This window comes from Mus musculus, chromosome 17 (assembly GCF_000001635.26).
Source record: "Mus musculus strain C57BL/6J chromosome 17, GRCm38.p6 C57BL/6J".
Lineage (NCBI taxonomy): Eukaryota > Metazoa > Chordata > Mammalia > Rodentia > Muridae > Mus > Mus musculus.
This window is the reverse complement of record NC_000083.6, coordinates 3,465,566-3,485,607: the sequence shown is the minus strand read 5'-3', so window position 1 is coordinate 3,485,607 and position 20,042 is coordinate 3,465,566. Positions and strand designations below refer to the sequence as shown.

The 20,042-nt window shown below is 44.5% G+C and overlaps 1 protein-coding gene across 10 annotated transcripts in view; it reads right to left on the bottom strand.

Moving 5' to 3' along the window:
* The window catches only part of Tiam2 (T cell lymphoma invasion and metastasis 2), a 193,085-nt gene that overhangs the window by 33,790 nt on the left and 139,253 nt on the right, over window positions 1-20,042 (bottom strand). For 7 of the 10 annotated variants that reach the window (XM_006523227.4, XM_006523225.4, NM_001122998.1 and 4 more), the window contains one exon: window positions 8,330-8,433. In XM_006523227.4, the coding sequence (XP_006523290.1) occupies window positions 8,330-8,433 (104 nt within the window). Of the gene's footprint in view, window positions 1-1,518; window positions 2,119-2,992; window positions 3,447-8,329; window positions 8,434-20,042 lie in introns of those variants that run through there. The other 3 variants (XM_006523231.3, NM_001286758.1, NM_001286757.1) reach the window with 3 other exon arrangements.

Here is a 20,042-nt window from a genome sequence, read left to right as displayed (position 1 = left end):
GGAAAGACATGGGGAGCCTGGACTTCCTAGAGTTGGTATTTGAACCTTCATGCCTACCTTCCCTGTCAGGCCATGTTCTATAACAGTGAGTGGTTCTCAACCTTTTTCACATTGTGGTGACACCCCCTCCCCCAAACCATAACATTATTTTCTTCGCTACTTCACAACTGTAACTTTGCTGTTGGTATGAATCATAATGTAAATATCTGTCCTTTTTGATAGTCTTAGGTGGCCTGTGAAAGGACCTTTGACCCAACAGGGGTCATGACCTACACGTTGAGAATCACTGTTCTAGAACCTCTGCCTTCCGTGTGACTCTGCTGCTAAGACAGCCACATATTCCAGTAACATGGAAAACTGCACACTCTCCTGCCTAACTGCATGCAAACTCACAGCCTTGGTGCCACACACAACTCCAAGCCTCAGTCACCGAGGGATCACAGACAGCTGTATTATCCATTTGGTGACTCTCAATTTCTGTGCATCCCAGCCTCCTCCTGCTTATAGTTCAGCCCCCTGATAACATCATCTACCCACATTTCAGGTTTCTTCTGTCCCAATAGTCAATGTCATCCATTGTGACAGGGCTAAGGACAGCTGCAAGAAGTAGGGAGTAAGGCCTGGGTAGCAGGACTTCTTCCTGCTTCCCCGCTTCAGACTCAACTCAATGTCTTTCCCAGGATGAGTGCTGACTACCCAGAGCAGCTTTCAGGACAGATTGTATTTCCACATCTGTATCTCTGGGGTCTCAATCCCATGCTACAATTAGATCCACTTTGAGCCCTTTCCTGAAACCCTACATAGGGAAGGGGAAAGTGTGCTATCTCTCATTCTGCAGCAATTAAATGATCTTTGACTGGACAGGACCCAAGGATGGCCTCTATATACCAAACCCTGTTGGCCATGTATCAGTCCCAATGACCCAGGGCAGATCCAGAAGAGATGGGATGAGCACTAAGAGCCTGCAGGTAGGAATGTGAGGTTGGGTAGCAGATAGGGAACCATCAAGAGATTGAATGCCCTTTCAGGCTCCAGTGAAAAGCCAGCAGAGTTGCCTCCAACAAGCCCAATGAACTTGCTATCCAGTCTCTGTTCCAAGGATATGCAGTGGTAAAAGAGAACAATACACTGGAAAGCCAGGAACAAAACTGCAGGCCTGGGTGCCCGGGCTTTCTGGGAAGAAAGCAGACCAAGCTCACTCTTTCTCTACTCGGTAATTCCAGCCAATCTGTGATACCACTCCTGGGAAACTTTTGCTACGGTGAGTATGTCTTCTCTTTATGGAGATCACAGAGAGCCAAGGGGACCCAATCCCTGCAGTGCCTGGTGTCTGATTCTTTATTCCTGAGGATAAAAACGCTCAGGAGACAACTGACACTAACTCTGAGAAGACCGGTGGGCAGCTAAGGAGTTTAATACACACCACACACACACACACACACACACACACACACACACACACACACATTTCTGTATTATTTCATTAGAACATTCATATATTCATATATAAATTCTTACCTGGCACTGAATCTTCCCAGTACCCCACCACCACCAAGCACATGGTGAAGATGCTAAGACTTGAGTAGGATGTGCAGGTGTAGACAGATCTCTCAGGGGAGGCTGCTTAATCACCTAAAAGCTGTGTAGTCACCCAGCTCTCAGATAAATCTTCGTACACCAGGATCCAAACGCAGCTTTCTAACCTAGTCAAGGCTTCTTTTTGGTACACCACCACCCGAAAGAAAGAGATACCTGAAGTAAAATCTGTCCCCCGGAGAACGCTATCTATGGCAGAATGCCACACCTGAGTCATTTTCCAGGAATAAAGCAATTGCCTTGAAGACACCATCTCCCTGCTCGTTCAAATATGAAAGTAGTTCAGACAACTTTCATTTAAAAATTGATGTTTGATTTGAAGAAAAGACCATGAATACATCAGCCTACCAAACGCATCTATGAAGACAGATCACTATTTGTCTGTAAATAAATGGTCTTTAGTTTAACGTTCTAACAAAATATCTCAAAACCCAAAAGGTCCAGAGGTAATGCTAGAAGCCCAAACGTGTGCTCTTCAGGAAAGCTGGGAAACAAGTCATGCTCCCCCAAATGTTTTCCTTTAGCTTCTGTTTCTTTGATAGGCAAGCTCTTAAAGAGCAATTCATGTGAAAAACTTAAAAGGTGGAGCAAAACGAGTGGGTAGGAGGCAAATATTAAATACAAGTTATGTTCCCCTGGTTACTGGGAGGCCAGCCCATCACTGTGAATGCACAACGGGCCAAAACCACATCTTTAAAATTATCAAATTGCAGCGAACACAACACACGGTTGCTATACTGTACATCTTGATTCCAACGCTCTCTGTTCTCGCAACACAACGCCTACAAATTGCAGAAAATAATCACGGCCACAGCTACACTAGGTGATTACATAAAAATTCCTGCAAAATCTAGAAAATTAACTGAGGAGGAAGAGCTATACCAAAAACCCTGCTCACCTTGCAGAAAACAAGTTCCTGCTTGCAGGTTATTTAGTTCACAGCTTTCAGCCCAAAACAAGCATGAGCTATGCTCCAAGGAAAATTTTCAAGCATAAAATTATTTGTAATAATCAAATTCTTTCCCCTGCTTTTCAATATGGCAAACAGAGGAAACGTTTCCCCCCACCCCTCATGGGTCTTTCTGACATCCTCTATTTCAAACTGACAAAACTGTTTTAGAGATCATTTTAGAGATCAACTACAAGACCTCAGAAGCAAATAGGTAAAGTCGACATACCACAGAGCCTGTACACAAAAGTTCTCTCTCGCCTGTAAATACAGAGTGCTTCAAGATTGCTCTCGGGACCCCTTCTAGAAAGAACCTGCCATCCACACCACAACCTTTAGACATTTTTATAGTCAAATCAACTTTTCAGTCCTGAAAGAAAACATGCAAACCTGCCTATACTTAGATCAAGATCTGCACCCAAGAATCCCAAGCCTGTGTTTACTTACATGCTTGCACATAAAAAAGAGAGGTTCAGAGGCACCTGTTCTTTCTCAGTGTTGGAGCAGGAAGCCGTCTACTGTCCACTGCTGCTGGCAAGTGTAGAAGGCATGCATCCCTTCTGGCTCTCATCACCAGGCAATGAAATGGGGGAAAAAATTCCAAACTGTTCTTCCCTGTCACATCCACAAGGACGCCCTAGCGCCACCAAGCTCTTTTTCTGCTGCCTGGAGAAGGTACACCCCCTTCCACTCGATTCTTACCCCAAACTGTGAGCCTGCCTGCTCTGGAGAGGCACCAGGAGGTTACAGCAGATGCAGGGACAACAGATCCACTAAGTACCATATGTCCACTGCCATCTCCAGCACTCGAGTGGCTTGTCTATGGGGAAACCGTTTAACACACCTTGAGGTCCCCCCCAAACAATCCAAAACTCCTTCAACTCCCTCACCCAAAGAGAAATTATTTATTCCTTTAGAACTCCAACACCCCCCCCCCCAATAATAGCATATGCCAACTGCTAACAATGCTGGAAAGAAAAAAATCCCCTACAGGAGAAGCTGACAGGGTCACACAAAGAGCTGTGACAGTAATAGGCACCCTTAAAGAGAGACAAGGCAATCAATTATGAACCATTTGCAGAAATTGTGGGGCTGTCAAAAGCCTTGCTTACAGCTGTGTTTCATCATGGGATTTTCAATGGAAATTATTCCCTTTCTTATGTCTAGAGTACTTGTTAGTAAAACACCCCAAATGGCCCAGGTTCAACTAGAATCTAATCTGAAAAGAAGTTAATGATCCCTAAGAAGATCCAGGAAGCAGAGGCAGGTCCCCTCCCTGGAGAGCAACCTCCTCCTGCAGGCCTGAGCAGGTGCCTGCTAGAGGGCAGTGTACAGGAGGCCCTGGGAGAGTTTCTCCCAGTACAGGGAAAAAACGCAGCAGGTTGGCAACTCCCAATTCACTTCTGTGAAAACAGGGAGGATCTCTGGTTACACACACACACACACACTGCTGGGAGATGAAAGCTCAGCTGGTAAAGTACCTGCTAAGCAAACATAAGGATCTGACCTCAGATCACCAGAACCTTCGTAAAAACCCAGACAAGGTCTCGGGCATCTTTACTTGCCCCAGGAACAGCAGTCACTAGACAGGCAAATCTCAGAGCTTGCTAGTCAGGCAGCCTAACAAATTACCCATCCCCAGTGTTGATTATTAATAAAAATAACAATGATGATGGTGGTAATTATCATCATCATCATCTCATCCCCAGTGTTGCGCTCTGGAATGTGTGTATCTAAGGGTGAGTGTCTGTGAGAGTGTGCCTGTGTGTGAGTGTCAGAGAGAATATGTGTGTGAGTGTGTCTGTGTGAGTGGTGTGTGTGTATCTGTCTTTGTGAGTATGAGTGCATATGTGTGCATCTGAGTGTATGTGGGGGGGAGTGTGTATGTGTGTGGGAAGCCACATGTGCCGTTGCAGAGTGGCACTGACTACTGCTGGACACCACGCATAAGTTTGGACAAACAACCAATGTGTACATATGCAGTAAAGTTTTTTTGCAAAGACACTGCCTGGCTCAGGCATGATAATGAGGCTTTGAGAGTATAACCAATCAGATGTGAGACATGCAAATGAGGTATGATAATGAGGCTCTGTGAGGTACAGAGAGAGAGAGAGTAGCCAATCAGATGAGGAACATGCAAATGAGGCTTAGTGCATAACCAATCCGGGTGTGAGACACGCCTCTCCTAGGCCTATATAAGCAGCACCAGTTCTGGGCTTGGGCTCTTTTCGCCTCTGCAATCAAGCTCTCCCAATAAACGTATGCAGAAGGATCCTGTTGCAGCGTCGTTACTGCTGGCCAGTCCGGTGCGCGCAAGATATGTGTGTCTGTATATGAGTGTCTGTGAATGAGTGTGTGTGTGACTAGTGTGGGTGTATGAGAAAGTGGTGTGTGTGTGCGTGTTTGTGTCAGCTCTCTCCCCTCACCATTTTTTTTTTTTTTTGATGTTGTTACCTTTTGATAACCTCCCTTATGTAGCTCTGGCTATCCTGGAACTCACTTTTTAGACCAGGCTAGCCTCAATATTCATTATAATGGAAAGTAAAGCGCATGACATCCAAGCTTCCACTCAGCCTTCAGTTCTCCCTTCCTTCCTTGCCACTCACTGGTGTTTGCTGAGTTCTGACATGCACTGTCAGGGAACAGTTAAAATGACCTTACTGTGCTAAGTCTTTCTATTTTTCATGTCTCTTTTATTGAATCTTTTTTTTTAAGTGGAGATAAAAATTAACCTCCTTATTAAGAACTCAAGCAAATTATCAGAGAAAGAAAAATCATTCTTAATGGCATGGAGTGATCTCCCTCCAGGCATGTGCTGTGCCTGTGCCCTGGGGTGCCCTCCTTCAACACAGAGTCTGTTTCATGAATGCTTCAGAAAATAGGGCTTCAAAAAAGTAAGCAGAAGCAAACAGAACTCATCAGGCGGGTTGCTCTCTGACCCTCTGCTCCACACACAGAACAGAGAGCCACGATCCCACCCAGTTTTCCATCAGGTGGATGCTCTGTGACCCTCTGCTCCACACACAGAACAGAGAGCCACGATCCCACCCAGTTTTCCATCAAGTGAATGCTCTGTGACCCTCTGCTCCACACACAGAACAGAGAGCCACGACCCCACCCAGTTTTCTAAAACAGCCCAACAAAGACAGAACAGAACCACGAGGCCTGCAGCATTGATGGATTTCAGTTCAGAGAAAAAGGAAATCTACGTCCTGGCATAAAATCAGACATCCTGGGCTACAGAGGAATGGCAGAAGTGGGGAGAGACTGCAGAAGGACCATAGGGCTGAGGAGGAAAGAAAGAGGAGAGGCTGAGCTCTCATCAAATAGACCCCACTTGGATGTCATCAGCCCTGAAGGGTATGCTCCATGCTGCTCACCAAGGGCCAGAGAATTGCCTCTGCCTTTGTATCTTCTATATATTCAAGTAAGAAACAAAGACCATACAGTGGAATTGTCATCTCAAACAGACAGCACTGGAAGGGTAAGGCGACCACAGACAGTTTAAAAACAGAGGGATCAAAAGGAAGGCAGAAAATGCCGCTGAGGATGTTGGTGAGCTGTAGCCCTGGCAAGTGGCTGCTGAGCAGGCAGAAGGAGCAGTGCTGTGGATGCTGATAGTACCCTCCATCAAGAAGGCAAATGCGGGAGAGTTATGCTCCAGCAACTCCACTCCAGGGACATACCCCAAAACCTGAAGGAAAAGATCTGAGCAGAGGTGTGTATGCCAATTGGTCATTGCAGAATCATTCACAAGAGATCAATGTATTAATAGATAGATGTAAGGCTAAACAGAATATAGTGCATACTTGCAATGGGATATTATTTGGCCTTTAAAAGGAACACAAATCGGACACATGGATGAACACAGAAGGTATCTTGCTAAGTGAAATAAGTCAAGATCAAAAGGGTGAGATGTGTTTTGTTTTTGTCTGGTGTGTGTGTGTGTGTGTGTGTGTGTGTGTGTGTGTGTGTTTGTCTTGTCTGTGTGTGTCTGTGTGTGTCTATGTGTCTGGTGTGTGTTTGTATGTATGTATTTGGTGTCTCTGTGTGTGTGCTTCTGTGTGTGTCTGAGTGTGTGTATTGTTTCTGTGTGTCTGTGTGTATATGTATGTGTCTGTCTGTTTTGTGTGTGTGTGCTTAAGTGTATATATATCTATCTGGTCTGTGTGTGTATGTGTATGTGGTGTATGTCTTGGGGGGGTGCATGACTGTGTGTGTGTGTGTGTATGAGTGCATGTATGTTTAAGAAAGGTTGTCATGTAGCCCAGCCTGGCCACTAACTCACTCTACAGCCAAGGACAACCTTGCACTTCTGCTGCTCCTGTGTTCAGCTCTCAAATGCTAGGATTGAAGGCCTGTATTGCCGTGCTGACTGATGTTTATACAATGTTGCTTCTCTAGGCAGTGCATAGAATAGGCAGCTGAGAGGAAAGTATAGATGAGGCTGTGGAAAGGGAGGAGATGGAATAGTCGAGAAAGTTCTGGAGGCAAAAGGCAGGACATCCTGAGTTCATGCCATACCACCAAAGTGCACATTTGAAGTGGCTAAAGAAACAAGCTATATGAGATATACAGATATATGTAAGATATATACTCATATCTCATGCTTATGGGTATTTTGCTTGCATGTATATGTATGTACTGCAGATGGTTAAGAGAGGGTGTGGAGCCCCTGGAACTGGAAGTACAGACGTTAACTACCCTGTGGGTGATGGGAAGTGAACCCAGGTCCTCTAGAAGAACAGTGAATGTTCTTAACTGCTTGGACATCTCTCCAGGCCTTCGTTATACATATTTTACTACAGTTAAATGACAACATTGCAAAAACTAATAATTTACTTTTGGTTAAGAAAAAAAAAGCCAGGGCTTATAACCAAACTTAGGATTTCCATCTTGGGATTTCTAAACAGACTTCCTGATGTAAGACTGGCTAAGTCTCCCTTGCTCTCTGATGGCATGCCAGAAGTCAGGCTGAAAGTGAATGGTCCCCATCACTTCCGACTTCAAGGGAGTAAATAGGGCTAAAAGGATGGCTCAGTCAATAGAGTGCTTGCCATGTAGGTTAGATCCCCAGAACACACATAAAAACCAGTTGAGGCAATGACATCTTTAACCCCAGAGAAAATAGGAGGACCTCTGGGGCGCATTGGCCAGCCAGCCTATCCAGACTGCAAAAGGTTCAGTGAGCCCATGTCTCAAAAAATTAAGGGAGAGAGGGGTAGAAAAGACATGAGCATCAAGCTCTGGCTTCCACAGGGACGTGCATGGGCAGATGTGCTCACACATGGGCATACATCGTGAACGCAAACGCGCGCATGCACACTCACACACATATGCACGCATGGGCAAACATACACACATATGCACACATACGCAAACATACACACACTCTTTAAAAAGGAGAAGCTAGTAAGTGTGGTGAGTCACACCTGGAATTGCAGTGCTTAGAGATGGAGGTAAGAGGATCATTATGAGTTCCAGGCCTGCCTGGACTACACCGTGAGTTACAGACCAGCTTAATCTAGAGAGGGAGATTCTGTCTCAAAAAATGAAACATAAAAACAAACAACCCCCATCCCCAAATCATATACGCATACACCAAAACAACTACAAATCAAAAACCACGTGCATACCCTCACATAGGGAGTTCTAATTTTCAAAAGGACAAAGGGATTTGCATCAGCTAGTGGACCCAGGAAGAGAAAAAGTCCATCTTTTTATATCCCCAACCTCAAGTACCAGTGCCTGGCTCTTGGCTTGTGATCTGGGCTGACGCCTTACCAGGAATGTCTGCTCCATCTTTTCCCTGTGGGGCACTTGATCCAGGGTGCCTTCTGTCTGGCTCCTCTTCAAGCCAGTTGTGATCTCAGGGACATTGCTGAAATCTGCAGGAAAAAAAAAATGACAAAAGACGCATGGGTGAAATCATTCTCAGTGAGTAGCGACGAGGGATGGGGAAGACAAGGATGAAGGAAGACAAGGATGGGGAAGAGAAGGACGGAGCCACCAACCGAGAGGGGCAGTCTTAAATGACACCAGCATTGAATAGGCTGAGCACACACTTCTGAAGAAGGACAACAACATAATAATGGTTTTCCAACCTTGTTACATTTCCTATCATGGTGCAAACAGGTTCACTGGGCTTTAATCTCAAATAATGCATTTGGACTAAGAATCTAACAGCAATGAACCTTTGTTGGCAGATCCCTATTTTTGGATAAGGACAAAATTGCTGGGGATATCTTGGAAAGCCAATGATGTAATCACCCCAGACACTGATGAGCCACGGCTTGCTCACTGAGAGTCCATTTCTGGCATCAACCACAGTTTCACCCTGAGAGCAAACCCTTGTCAACAACCTCTTTGTGTTGGTGTCGAGTCTTGAAGCTTACACTTATAAATACACACCAGCTTCAACAACTCTCTCCACTCAAGTTCAAGTTAACAAATCAAGAGAGATGAAAAGACCAGACTCTACACAAAAAACAACACAGGTTTCTCTTCCAGCTCTGTCCCCCCCTCAGCTAGGAGAAACCAGATGGTTTAAGATCCCAGACAGCTACAACAAGTAGCTAGCCCATCTGAATAGGCTGAGCTCAAAAATAAACTCAGTGGCAAACAAACTGTTAGGCATGATCAGGACAAGAAGCCACAGGAAGAGCGGGGTACCCTAAGAGTTAACTGATGGTGAGGCATGCAATTATTCACATCACATTGAAGATGCAGAAGAGGGGTCTCCAAAACACATCTCAATGGTCTACGGACCCTGAAAATCTACTTTCTCTTTGCCTCTTCCAACACCAAATACCATCCTATGAGGACTCTAAGTCACATTCCAGAAAAATTGTAACTATAAAATTGAATAAGCCTAGGTGAGGTGGGTCCCATCACAAAGACAGGAACAGTCCCGAGAGATGTTTCATATAGTAAGGAAGGCAAGTGTGACAGGGATTGCCCCTATCAAAACATGAAGCAACCCCTCAACTAGCAGGTCCACTACATGATAAACGAAACACTAAACCAAAAGGCTCAATCTCAGTTCCTCCACTATGGCCTCTTTACTCTGATGTGTGCTCACCTTTATAAAAGGTAGACCAACTATGTCATTAAAAAAAGGAAAATTTCCCTATTCACTGAACACAACAATATAACAATGTATCACTCCACCCATCCATCCATCCACCCACCCATCCACCCACCCATTCATCTACCCATCCATCTACCCACCCATCTATTCACCCACCCACTCACTTATCTACTTCCCCACCCTCTCATCCATCTACCCAACTACCCACATATTCATTCACCCCTCCATCCTCCCATATACCCACCCATCTATCACCTACCAAACCATCTATCATACATTCATCCATCTATCCAACTACCCAACCAACCATCCGTCCGTCCGTCCATCCATCCATCCATCCATCCATCCATCCATCCATCCATCCATCCATTCAATGTTTGCTTTCTATGCATTAGCTATTTCTGAAGGAACATGAGAAGTGCCAGAAATGGAGATAAGATAGATAAGATAGATAGATAGATAGTCTCAGGATCTATAGTTTCTTCCTCTAATTGGAAGAGGTGAGTGGTGAGTGACAGAGGTAAAGGTATGAACTTAAAAACAACACACTGGACTGAGTGGGACTCCTGAGGAAAACTCACTCTCCCTGGACAGTAAAGAGCTTCATAAAAAGGAGATACTTGACATAAGGCTGTAAATCTGTGGGATGCTTATTTGTCTTAAATATATAGGCAATAATACAGGGCAGGCAACACAAGGGACTGCATTAGTGGGAAGCAAAGCCAAATGGTGCAAAGGGTTGAAATCAATCAATTGTTGCATGCCTATACAGAAAGATGTGGGGAAGGTGAAGCCTGAACAGAAAAGCAAGTTAGGGTCTATATGAAGTAGAAGGATCCTGATGTTTACAAAATATAGTAACGGCAACATTTTTAAAAAAATACAGTTGAAAATGGGCAGAGAGTGACCTAAAGCTGTACTACAGAGCAATTGTGATAAAAACACCATGGTACTGGTATAGTGACAGACAGGTAGACCAATGGAACAGAATTGAAGACCCAGAAATGAACCCACACACCTATGGTCACTTGATCTTTGACAAGGGAGCTAAAACCATCCAGTGGAAAGAAGACAGCATTTTCAACAAATGGTGCTGGCACAACTGGCAGTTATCATGTAGAAGAATGTGAATTGATCCATTCTTATCTCCTTGTATTATGGTCAAATCTAAGTGGATCAAGGAACTCCACATAAAACCAGAGACACTGAAACTTATAGAGGAGAGAGTGGGGAAAAGCCTCGAAGATATGGGCACAGGGGAAAAATTCCTGAATAGAACAGCAATGGCTTGTGCTGTAAGATCAATTAATTGACAAATGGGACCTCATAAAATTGCAAAGCTTCTGTAAGGCAAAAGACACTGTCAATAAGACAAAAAAGGCCACCAACAGATTGGGAAAGGATCTTTACCAATCCTAAATCAGATAGGGGACTAATATCCAATATATATAAAGAACTCAAGAAAATGGACTCCAGAAAAATCAAGTAACCCCATTAAAAATGGGGCACAGAGCTAAACAAAGAATTCTCAACTGAGGAATATCGAATGGCTGAGAAGCACCTGAAAAAATGTTCAACATCTTTAATCATCAGGGAAATGCAAATCAAAACGACCCTGAGATTCCACCTCACACCAGTCAGAATGGCTAACATCAAAAATTCATGTGACAGCAGATGCTGGCGTGGATGTGGAGAAAGAGGAACACTCCTCCATTGTTGGTGGGATTGCAAGCTTGTACAACCACTCTGGAAGTCAGTCTGGTGTCCTCAGAAAATTGGACATAGTACTACCAGAGGATCCAGCAATACCTCTCCTGGGCATATATCCAGAAGATGTTCCAACTGATAATAAGAATACATGCTCCACTATGTTCATAGCAGCCTTATTTATAATAGCCAGAAGCTGCAATGAACCCAGATGTCCCTCAACAGAGGAATGGATACAGAAAATGTGGTACATATACACAATGGAGTACTACTCAGCTATTAAAAAGAATGAATTTATGAAATTCCTAGGTAAATGAATGGATCTGGAGGGTATCATCCTGAGTGAGGTAACCCAATCACAAAAGAACTAACATGATATGCACTCACTGATAAATGGATATTAGCCCAGAAACTTAGAATATCCAAGATATAATTTGCAAAACACATGAAACTCAAGAAGAACAAAGTGTGGACACTTTGCTCCTTCTTAGAATAGGGAACAAAACACCCATGGAAGGAATTACAGAGACAAAGTTTGGAGCTGAGATGAAAGGATGGACCATCCAGAGACTGCCCCACCCGGGGATCCATCCCATAATCAGCCACCAAATTCACACTATTGAATACACCAGCAAGATTTTGCTGAAGTGACCCTGTTACAGCTGTCTCTTGTGAGGCTAGTCCAGTGCCTGGCAAACACAGAAGTGGATGCTCACAGTCATCTATAGGATGGAACACAGGGCCCCCAATGGAGGAGCTACAGAAAGTACCCAAGGAGCTGAAGGGGTCTGCAACCCTATAGGTGGAACAACAATATGAACTAACCAATACCCCCAGAGCTCGTGTCTCTAGCTGCATATGTAGCAGAAGATGGTCTAGTAGGCCATCACTCGAAGAGAGGCCCCTTGGTCTAGCAAACTTTATATGCCCCAGTACAGGTGGGAGTGGGTGGTAGGAGAGCGGGGGTGGGAAGGGTATAGGGGACTTTCAGGATAGCATTTGAAATGTAAATGAAGAAAATACCCAATAAAAACATTGGGGAAAAATGGGCAGAGAGAAGATGGGGTTTGAGAAGGCAGACCCCATGCAACCCTTCCTTATACTAAATGTAAGAAGAGGCAGAGAGCAAAGGCATCCAAGGAGATGCTAGCTTTGATGTCTTAGGTGGCTTAGTTGATAGGGAACCCAACAGTGGGTAAGGCATGCAAGTTTCAACCTTGGTTGGATCTTCTAGCAGGAAGTTATCAGTGGCCAGGCTAAAAAGGTTTTCATGGATGTAGACCTGGATGTCAGTGAAATATTCCTGGGAGAGTCATGATGTATGACACCTACCACAGAAAAAAAAATATAAAGGTTCTCTCAGAAGGACCAAGGCAGGCAGAGGGATGTGGCTCAGTTAGTAGATTACTTAGCAACCGTGCACAAAGCCATGAGTTCAATCCTCACACCGCATAAGCCAGGCGTAGAGGGAGGTGCACACCTGGAAACCCAGCACTACAGAGGGAACTAAACACGGGGGGAGCAGAAGCTCAAGGTCATCATTGAACAGAGCATGGTCATGGAACTCTGTCTTCAAAATAAAAACTAAAGCAATGGAGGCGGGAGGGGCAGTGATTGGGATGTGAAGTGAATAAATAAATTTAACTAATTAATTAATAGAAAAAAAAAGGAAAAGTAGGACCCTGGAAAAACCAATGCAAAGGGTGTAGGAGGAAAAAAAAAGACCCTTAAGAAGAGACATGTAAGTCAGAGAAGCAGGAAGAGAAACAGTAACATCACAAAGCCCCACATTGTGCAAGTACCATTGCCTAGGTAACAGAATCGGATTAGCATTCTGCTGCCTTCACCTTGTAAACGGCAAGCTCCCTTGTTTCCAGACTTACATGGAGCCCAGGAAAGATGACACACAGGTCACGCATGTCTTTATTCACATTGGAGATTTCTACAGTAGCCCTCTTGCACCTGGAAGGTGCTGCATGCTGAGGACAGAAATGAGACGGAGGCTCCAGTCCCATGAAGAGCTCAGAGACACAAGGGCAGAGGAGCACTGGAGCCTGAGGGGCCAGATGGATGCAGGAGAAAATAGCCTGGGAGGTGTGGGAGTGGGTGCCGAGCTAATTCTGAGTCATTCATCCAATATATTCACAAAACTTTGGAACTTACGGGAAACTCTCCCAGCTCCTGGTGGGTCTCATATGCTCATTTACTTCCTGAGACGATGTCTCAGGTAAGGAAGAGAGAAGTGTGGCTTGTAACCAGTGACAGAACATGGTTATATTTCCTGTCAGAACCCTGTCCAGTCCAAACAGCCCCTCCACCACCTTCGCCTCCTTAACTGCAGGGAGCTTGAAGGTACTTGTGGGGCTTCATGCCTAGGGAGGCATCACACCATACTCTGAGACCCAGAGAGGGGTGTTCTAGACATCCCTGAGATCCCTCAAGGTAGGAAAGTTAAGAGCTATCCTACCATCCAAATGTCACAAGACACAGTGTACCTGAGCATACAGAATCCCCAGGATGTCAATCATGAGCTAGCATTGTCCTGGAGATTGACTAGACCCTTCGAAAGCCAAGCTGGACAGATAGGGTCAATGGCTGCTATCAGCAAGTACTGGCAATCAACTTGACAGACACCTAGGAAACAACCCTGTGGGCAAGTCTCAGGGAAGTTTCTAGATTAGCTTAACTAAAGTGGAAAGACCTACCCTAATCATTGGTAGCACACCATTCAATAGAATGGACAGAATAAGACAAAGCATTGCTAAGCACCAGCATTTAGCTCTCTGCTTCCTGTCTGAAGAAGTGATTAAGAAGATGCTTCAAGCCCTCGCCAGCTGCTGACTTCCCACCAAGATGGATAGCAGCTTCAAACCTTCCCTGGCTTCCTTTGGTAAGGAGTCTGATCACAGCAACAAACAGAGTCGTAACCCATGCAGTCTGCATTGAGCAAGCCCCCTGTGTTGTTTCTAGAGGAGAAAGAGAGGGAAAATACATTCTGGAAGAATAGAAACACAGCAATAAAAAGAGTGTAGGCAGGTCAAATCTGAATGCTCATGTACACAGCCGCTTAAGTGTGCTGAATACTGTATGTATGCCCACGGCCCCACCCACAGGCTGCCCTCATCCTAAGCAAGAACAGTGGAAGGAAAGACATATACCCATCTACCCCTATAAAACCTATCCGGGCCTTCTCATCAGGACACACAGTGACATATATGAGGGTTCTTCACTGCTTATGTAAGATCTCACTAAGTACATGCTTCTGCCCACCCAGGGCTGAACAGGACCCATAATGATAATAATGGAAAGTGGCCAAATTATAACCCTGTCAACCAAGCTACTTTTGCTTGTGTCAAATGTTTGTCCTTGTCATGGTGTGCCTTGTGGAAATCAAGTTTGGGATGAGATCTCTCAATCTGAAAAACCTACCATTTAATGTGGGCCACCAAAAGCCTCTCCCTGGCAGCCTAGGGATCAAAGGTCCAGAGAGCTAAGAGATAGTCTACTCCTTCACATTCGATTCAGAGAGTCTGTCATTCAGATGGCTGCCAGGCACTGAGCGTTCACCAGGCACCAGGTTCATTATCAGGAACAGCTCTGCTGACACCAGACTCAACTACCTGTCTCCTTCATCAGTAGCATGTTCTAGAGGTGGATGACACACCATGCAGCCTGTCATGGAAAAATACCGCCTCTCCACTATGCCATATGCCCTCCAGTTCTTGATGGACAAACAGAGAAAACACAAGGCTTTAGGTATGGGACACCTAGTAATTCAGTGTGTTCCTGAGCGATGCGTCAGCACATGTCCCATTAGTGCCACTGGAAGCTTAGAGTCCTTCACAATTAAAGGGCAAGGCTTGTGTTAAAATAGAATCTTGGGTACCAACTTAAAAATAGAAGCTCCGGAAAATGCTGAAGTTAAGATCGGGCCCCATTCACATACTTTGTAGCTTTAATCCAAAGTCTACAATGACATCACTCCCAAATCTGATCTAGCACATTTAGTATGCAAGACAGCGGCAGTTAGTTTGCAAGAAAGTAACTTTCTCCATTTACTTCCTGCCCTGTAAGAAGCAATACCTCATGCACACCTTGATGGGAACAAGGAGGAAGTCTCTGAAACAGTAAAATGGGAAACACTGGAAGGGAGCTTGTACCCTAGCTGGTACCATCCCATAATCCCAGGTAGCAAAGGAGTAGGGCTTCCATTCTTTCCATCCCTTAGACATCTCCCAAGTGGGAGCAAGCAGGCAAAGGAGGCTACAAGGACAGGTAGGAATGTTGGCTCTGGCCTTGAAGGAGCCTGGATGGAGGCTGTGTAGGACAAGAGAACTGTCCCAACTGAGAATGATCTATGATCCATGCCATCCACAAGTCTGAGCATGGTCCCTGGATCCTCAGAACCAGCAACTGAAAATGAGAGTAGATGGAGGACATCAATCACTATGCTCCAAACAAGAAATGCAAATTGTAGGCTACTTATTGGCTTAAATTTTTGCAAAATTAATAATTGAAGTCACAGCAATGTGAATGTGTAACCCAGAATCTGTGTGTTGGAAGTTTGCTGTCACTGAAAGTGCCCGGAGAAGGGATCTGATGAGGTCCTTGGGACATGGCATTCATGCACTAGATCATGAGCCTCACGGTATGTGCACTCTTCTCTGCCTTCTGCCACATGAGGATGCAGAAGTCAAGGCCACAGTAGAGTCAATGGCTAAACCTAATGCCCTGACCTTGGACTTCAGTTTCCAGAACTATAAGCCACTGCATTTCTGCTAAGAAATGACCCAGACTCTGGAACTGGAGCAACACATATGGACTAAGATGGTACTCACAGCACTGGGCAAGCTCTGCCTCACTGTGAGGATGAGAGTCACCTGCAGGAAGGGTAGGGCATGAAGATGGAAACTTTCATTTAGTCCTGAAGACTCATACTATCAGTGAACAATTTCCCTCTCCACCATTCCAAAGCATACTATAGTATACTGATTGTAATACTGCCATATGTAAAGACCTTCTTTCAATAATGTATTTCTACTATGCTGAAACAAAAACCATAGTGGTAGCTACACAATTCATAGTCTGCCCTAATAATGCCATAAGGAAAAAAAAAAATGGAATCTGTAGCTTTGTAAGGAAAGGCCAAAATTCCCAGCAGCCTCAAAGAGTTTGTTGACATTTACTTATTAATGGTGTTAATTCTTGGCTCAGTACATTTGTGCTTTCTCCTTCACTTATGTAATGATTGATATTGTCAACTTGATCTATTTTTTGATCTAATATGATCAACTAGATTTGTTTAGGAAACAAGTCTCTGGACATGCTTCTAAAAACGTTCTAGATTAGGTTAATGGAGGTGAGAAGCCTCACTGTAAATGTGGCTGGCACCACTCCATTGGCTGAGACTCTAGAGTGTATAAAAGCAGGGCGAGTGAGCACCTGCATCTCTTCTCTCTGCTGCCCAGCTGTGGGTGTAATAGGATGAGCTGCCTCACACCCCAACCACCCTGCCTTCAATGCCAAGATCAGCTACATCACTTCTAACTATCCGCCAAAACAGCCCCTTCCTTAAGCTACTTTCCCTGGTATTTGGTAGAGGGAATCTTTTGTGCAATGTGTGGAAGCTCCATTTGTCAATGAAAGGCTATTGGCCTATGAACGTTGACAGGAAAATAGGGAGGTGGAAGCACTGGTACAGTGAGGATTCCTGGGATAGACTCAGGTGTGAGGGATTTGCCCTGGAATGCTGAAGAAGAGGTAGCTAACCACACAACAGGACTTAGAATACATGGGTAATTAAGTTATGAGCTAGTTGGGGAACAAGGCAAAACTATTGGCTTAGACATTTATTCATAAAATATTAAGTCTCAGTCATAATTTTGGGGAACAAAGAGGCTGGGAAATAAAGCTTGTGGCTACAGTATTTGGACATAGGAACAAGAAACTAACACAATGAAACCCACCTTAACATGTGATATTAATTTAGAGGACTGCAAGCGACTCATCAGCCATGTCCCCAGACAACATATAGTTAAAACCACAGCCACAAACCTTCAAAATGTCACTTGGTGGGCAGTGGAAACACATAAGGGCTCTTAACTGCTGGGCCACCTCTCCAGCCCCCATTCTTGATGTCTTAATGTATCCTTCTTTCTACTGACATTCGGTTGACTGTGTGTGTGGACTATGTCTTAATCTGTAGTTTTCTGGTTTCTTGGCACTTTCACCACACAGTTCAATTGATAAAGAGCTCAGAAAGAACCAAAGAGGAACCTCAGAGTCCTCATCCCATTCATCTCCTTCATCCCGTGTGTCTTTTGCTTTTTTCTGCCTTAATTACAAATGCAATTTTAAGAGAGGTCAATATACTGAATAAATCAAGTCAGCCAGCTGAACAACAGTGCTTTGTACATACACAGCTAAAATCCCCCCGGCCCAGTTCTCCGAGTCACACGAATTATCATACAGCTGCCCATTAACCTCACATATGAAATGGCAGCACAAGGAACACACCAAACATGAAGTCCACTTGTAAAGAGCCCTGAGAAGTTCCTCCATTTGAATTCGAAATCTGGGAGCTTTGTATAACAGTGGTTATTCTTAGCTAATTTCGGTTTCCCTAAGTTCTATTAATGTTTTTTACTTTAAAGGGCAATGGCCTGTGGCACCTCTTAGCAAGGACAGCTTACTGTGCTGTCATCAAGGCAAATATTACTCCCTAATTGTCAGAGAAACAAAATGAAAATAAGATGCTTAAATGAAATCATAAATACACACTTCCGAGACTGAGAAAAATAATAGGACTGACTCCTTTCAAGGTTGGGGGACCTGACTACCCAACCAAAAGATCATTATTTAATACCATACATTATCCTTACACACACAAAAAAAAATCAATCTATTCCAGGCGGGGGTGGCGCACGCCTTTATCCCAGCACTTGGGAGGCAGAGGCAGGCGGATTTCTGAGTTCAAGGCCAGCCTGGTCTACAAAGTGAGTTCCAGGACAGCCAGGGCTATACAGAGAAACCCTGTCTCAAAAACAAACAAACAAACAAATAAAAAACCCCAAGCAAACAAACAAAAAAATCAATCTACTAGTCCAACTACATCTCTCTCTCTCTCTCTCTCTCTCTCTCTCTCTCTCTCTCTCTCTCTCTCTGTGTGTGTGTGTGGGGGGGGGTGCGCGTGCTTATGCTTATGTAGGGGAAGGTACACATGAGTGTAGAGGCCTGAAGTTAAACTTGAGGTATCATTCTTCAGGATAATATCTAGTTTGTTTTTAAAGAAGGAATCTCTCACTAGCCTGGAATTTTCCAAGTAAGCCAGGCTGGTTAACCAGTTAACCACAGGAATTGGCCTGTCTTTGCCACCCCATCACAGGAATTACAAGCATATAGCACTATGGCTAGTTGTTTGTTTGTTTAACATGGGTCCTAGAGACCAGAATGTTGTCATGCTTGTATGGTAAGCACTTTTCCAACTAAACCATCTCCCAGGCCTTCCATTTTAATGCTCATTATTATTCCGTGTCTAAGACATTCAAAGCAGCCATTTGAATGTCATCATAAAGCTTGCAGAGAACATCAATTCTATCACTACATACATACCCTGCCAGAAAAATGTAAACTTTATAAAACTCCCGAGAAGTCTACTGAACCCGAGGTTCAATGTAGCAAGAGCTGGTGGTGCACAGAAGAAAAAAACGCAGGTAATAAATGCTCCTTGATAGCAGGCTACCATGATCTGAGCCAATTGTCTAGTGACAAATCTCCTCAGAGTCATAGAGAAGAAGTGAGACCAGTGTTTTCAGGGGAGCAATGGCAGCTGGCTACCACCATGCCTGGTACAACACACACAGGCATCTTTAGAAGGACAACGGAACGAGCTGAGGAGGAAGCCAGTCTCCCTCACAGGACAACCTTGTCCTCCTGGATGGCTGTGACTATGACTTGGGAATTGTGGGTTGTTAGCCCACACCCAAAGAAAAGGGGAGTGGGAAATGAAGGAAAGATTCCTAAAGTATACTTAAACCCACCAGACAGTGATACCCTCTGAAAAAAGAGCCAAGTGACAATTATGTCAGGGGCAAATGACAGACAGACAGCACATTTTCCAGCCACTCAAGAGATTCATTCTCCCTTCCCTCTTTCGCTCCCTCCCCCTCTCTCCCAGCTGGGATTCATAGGGCCCAGAGCAGCCGAGATTACAGATGTGAGGCATGCCTACTTTATATGGAAGCGTTTTATGTATGGTAGGTGACTCAGCCATAGTTCCAGCCCTAAAGAATCTTAATAAAATGGATTTTATGTTCAAGGCTTTCAAAACTAGTGATCTGGAGTTTTACTGAAAGATCCTGGGAAAGAAGCCTAGCAAAAAAACATGTAGCTGACGGGAGTTGTGCTTGGGGGTGGGGGAGACAATGAATACCCATTCCAGCAGGAGCTACTATTTTGCTGCATAAAATAGGGTAAAATGGAGTATTATTCTGCTATGAAGAGTAGTGAAAGGCTGACTGATGCTTAAATATAAGTTAACCTAGAAAACGCTACATTAGGGAGAAGAGGGCAAACATGTCAGGCTACTGAAGAGATCAGGCCTGGCAGGCTACCCACTGAGTGACTCCATTTACACACCATGACTTCCTGGAAGGAAGGATGAAAACTGGGCTGAGCTGACATCTAGGGGGCTCAGGGCTT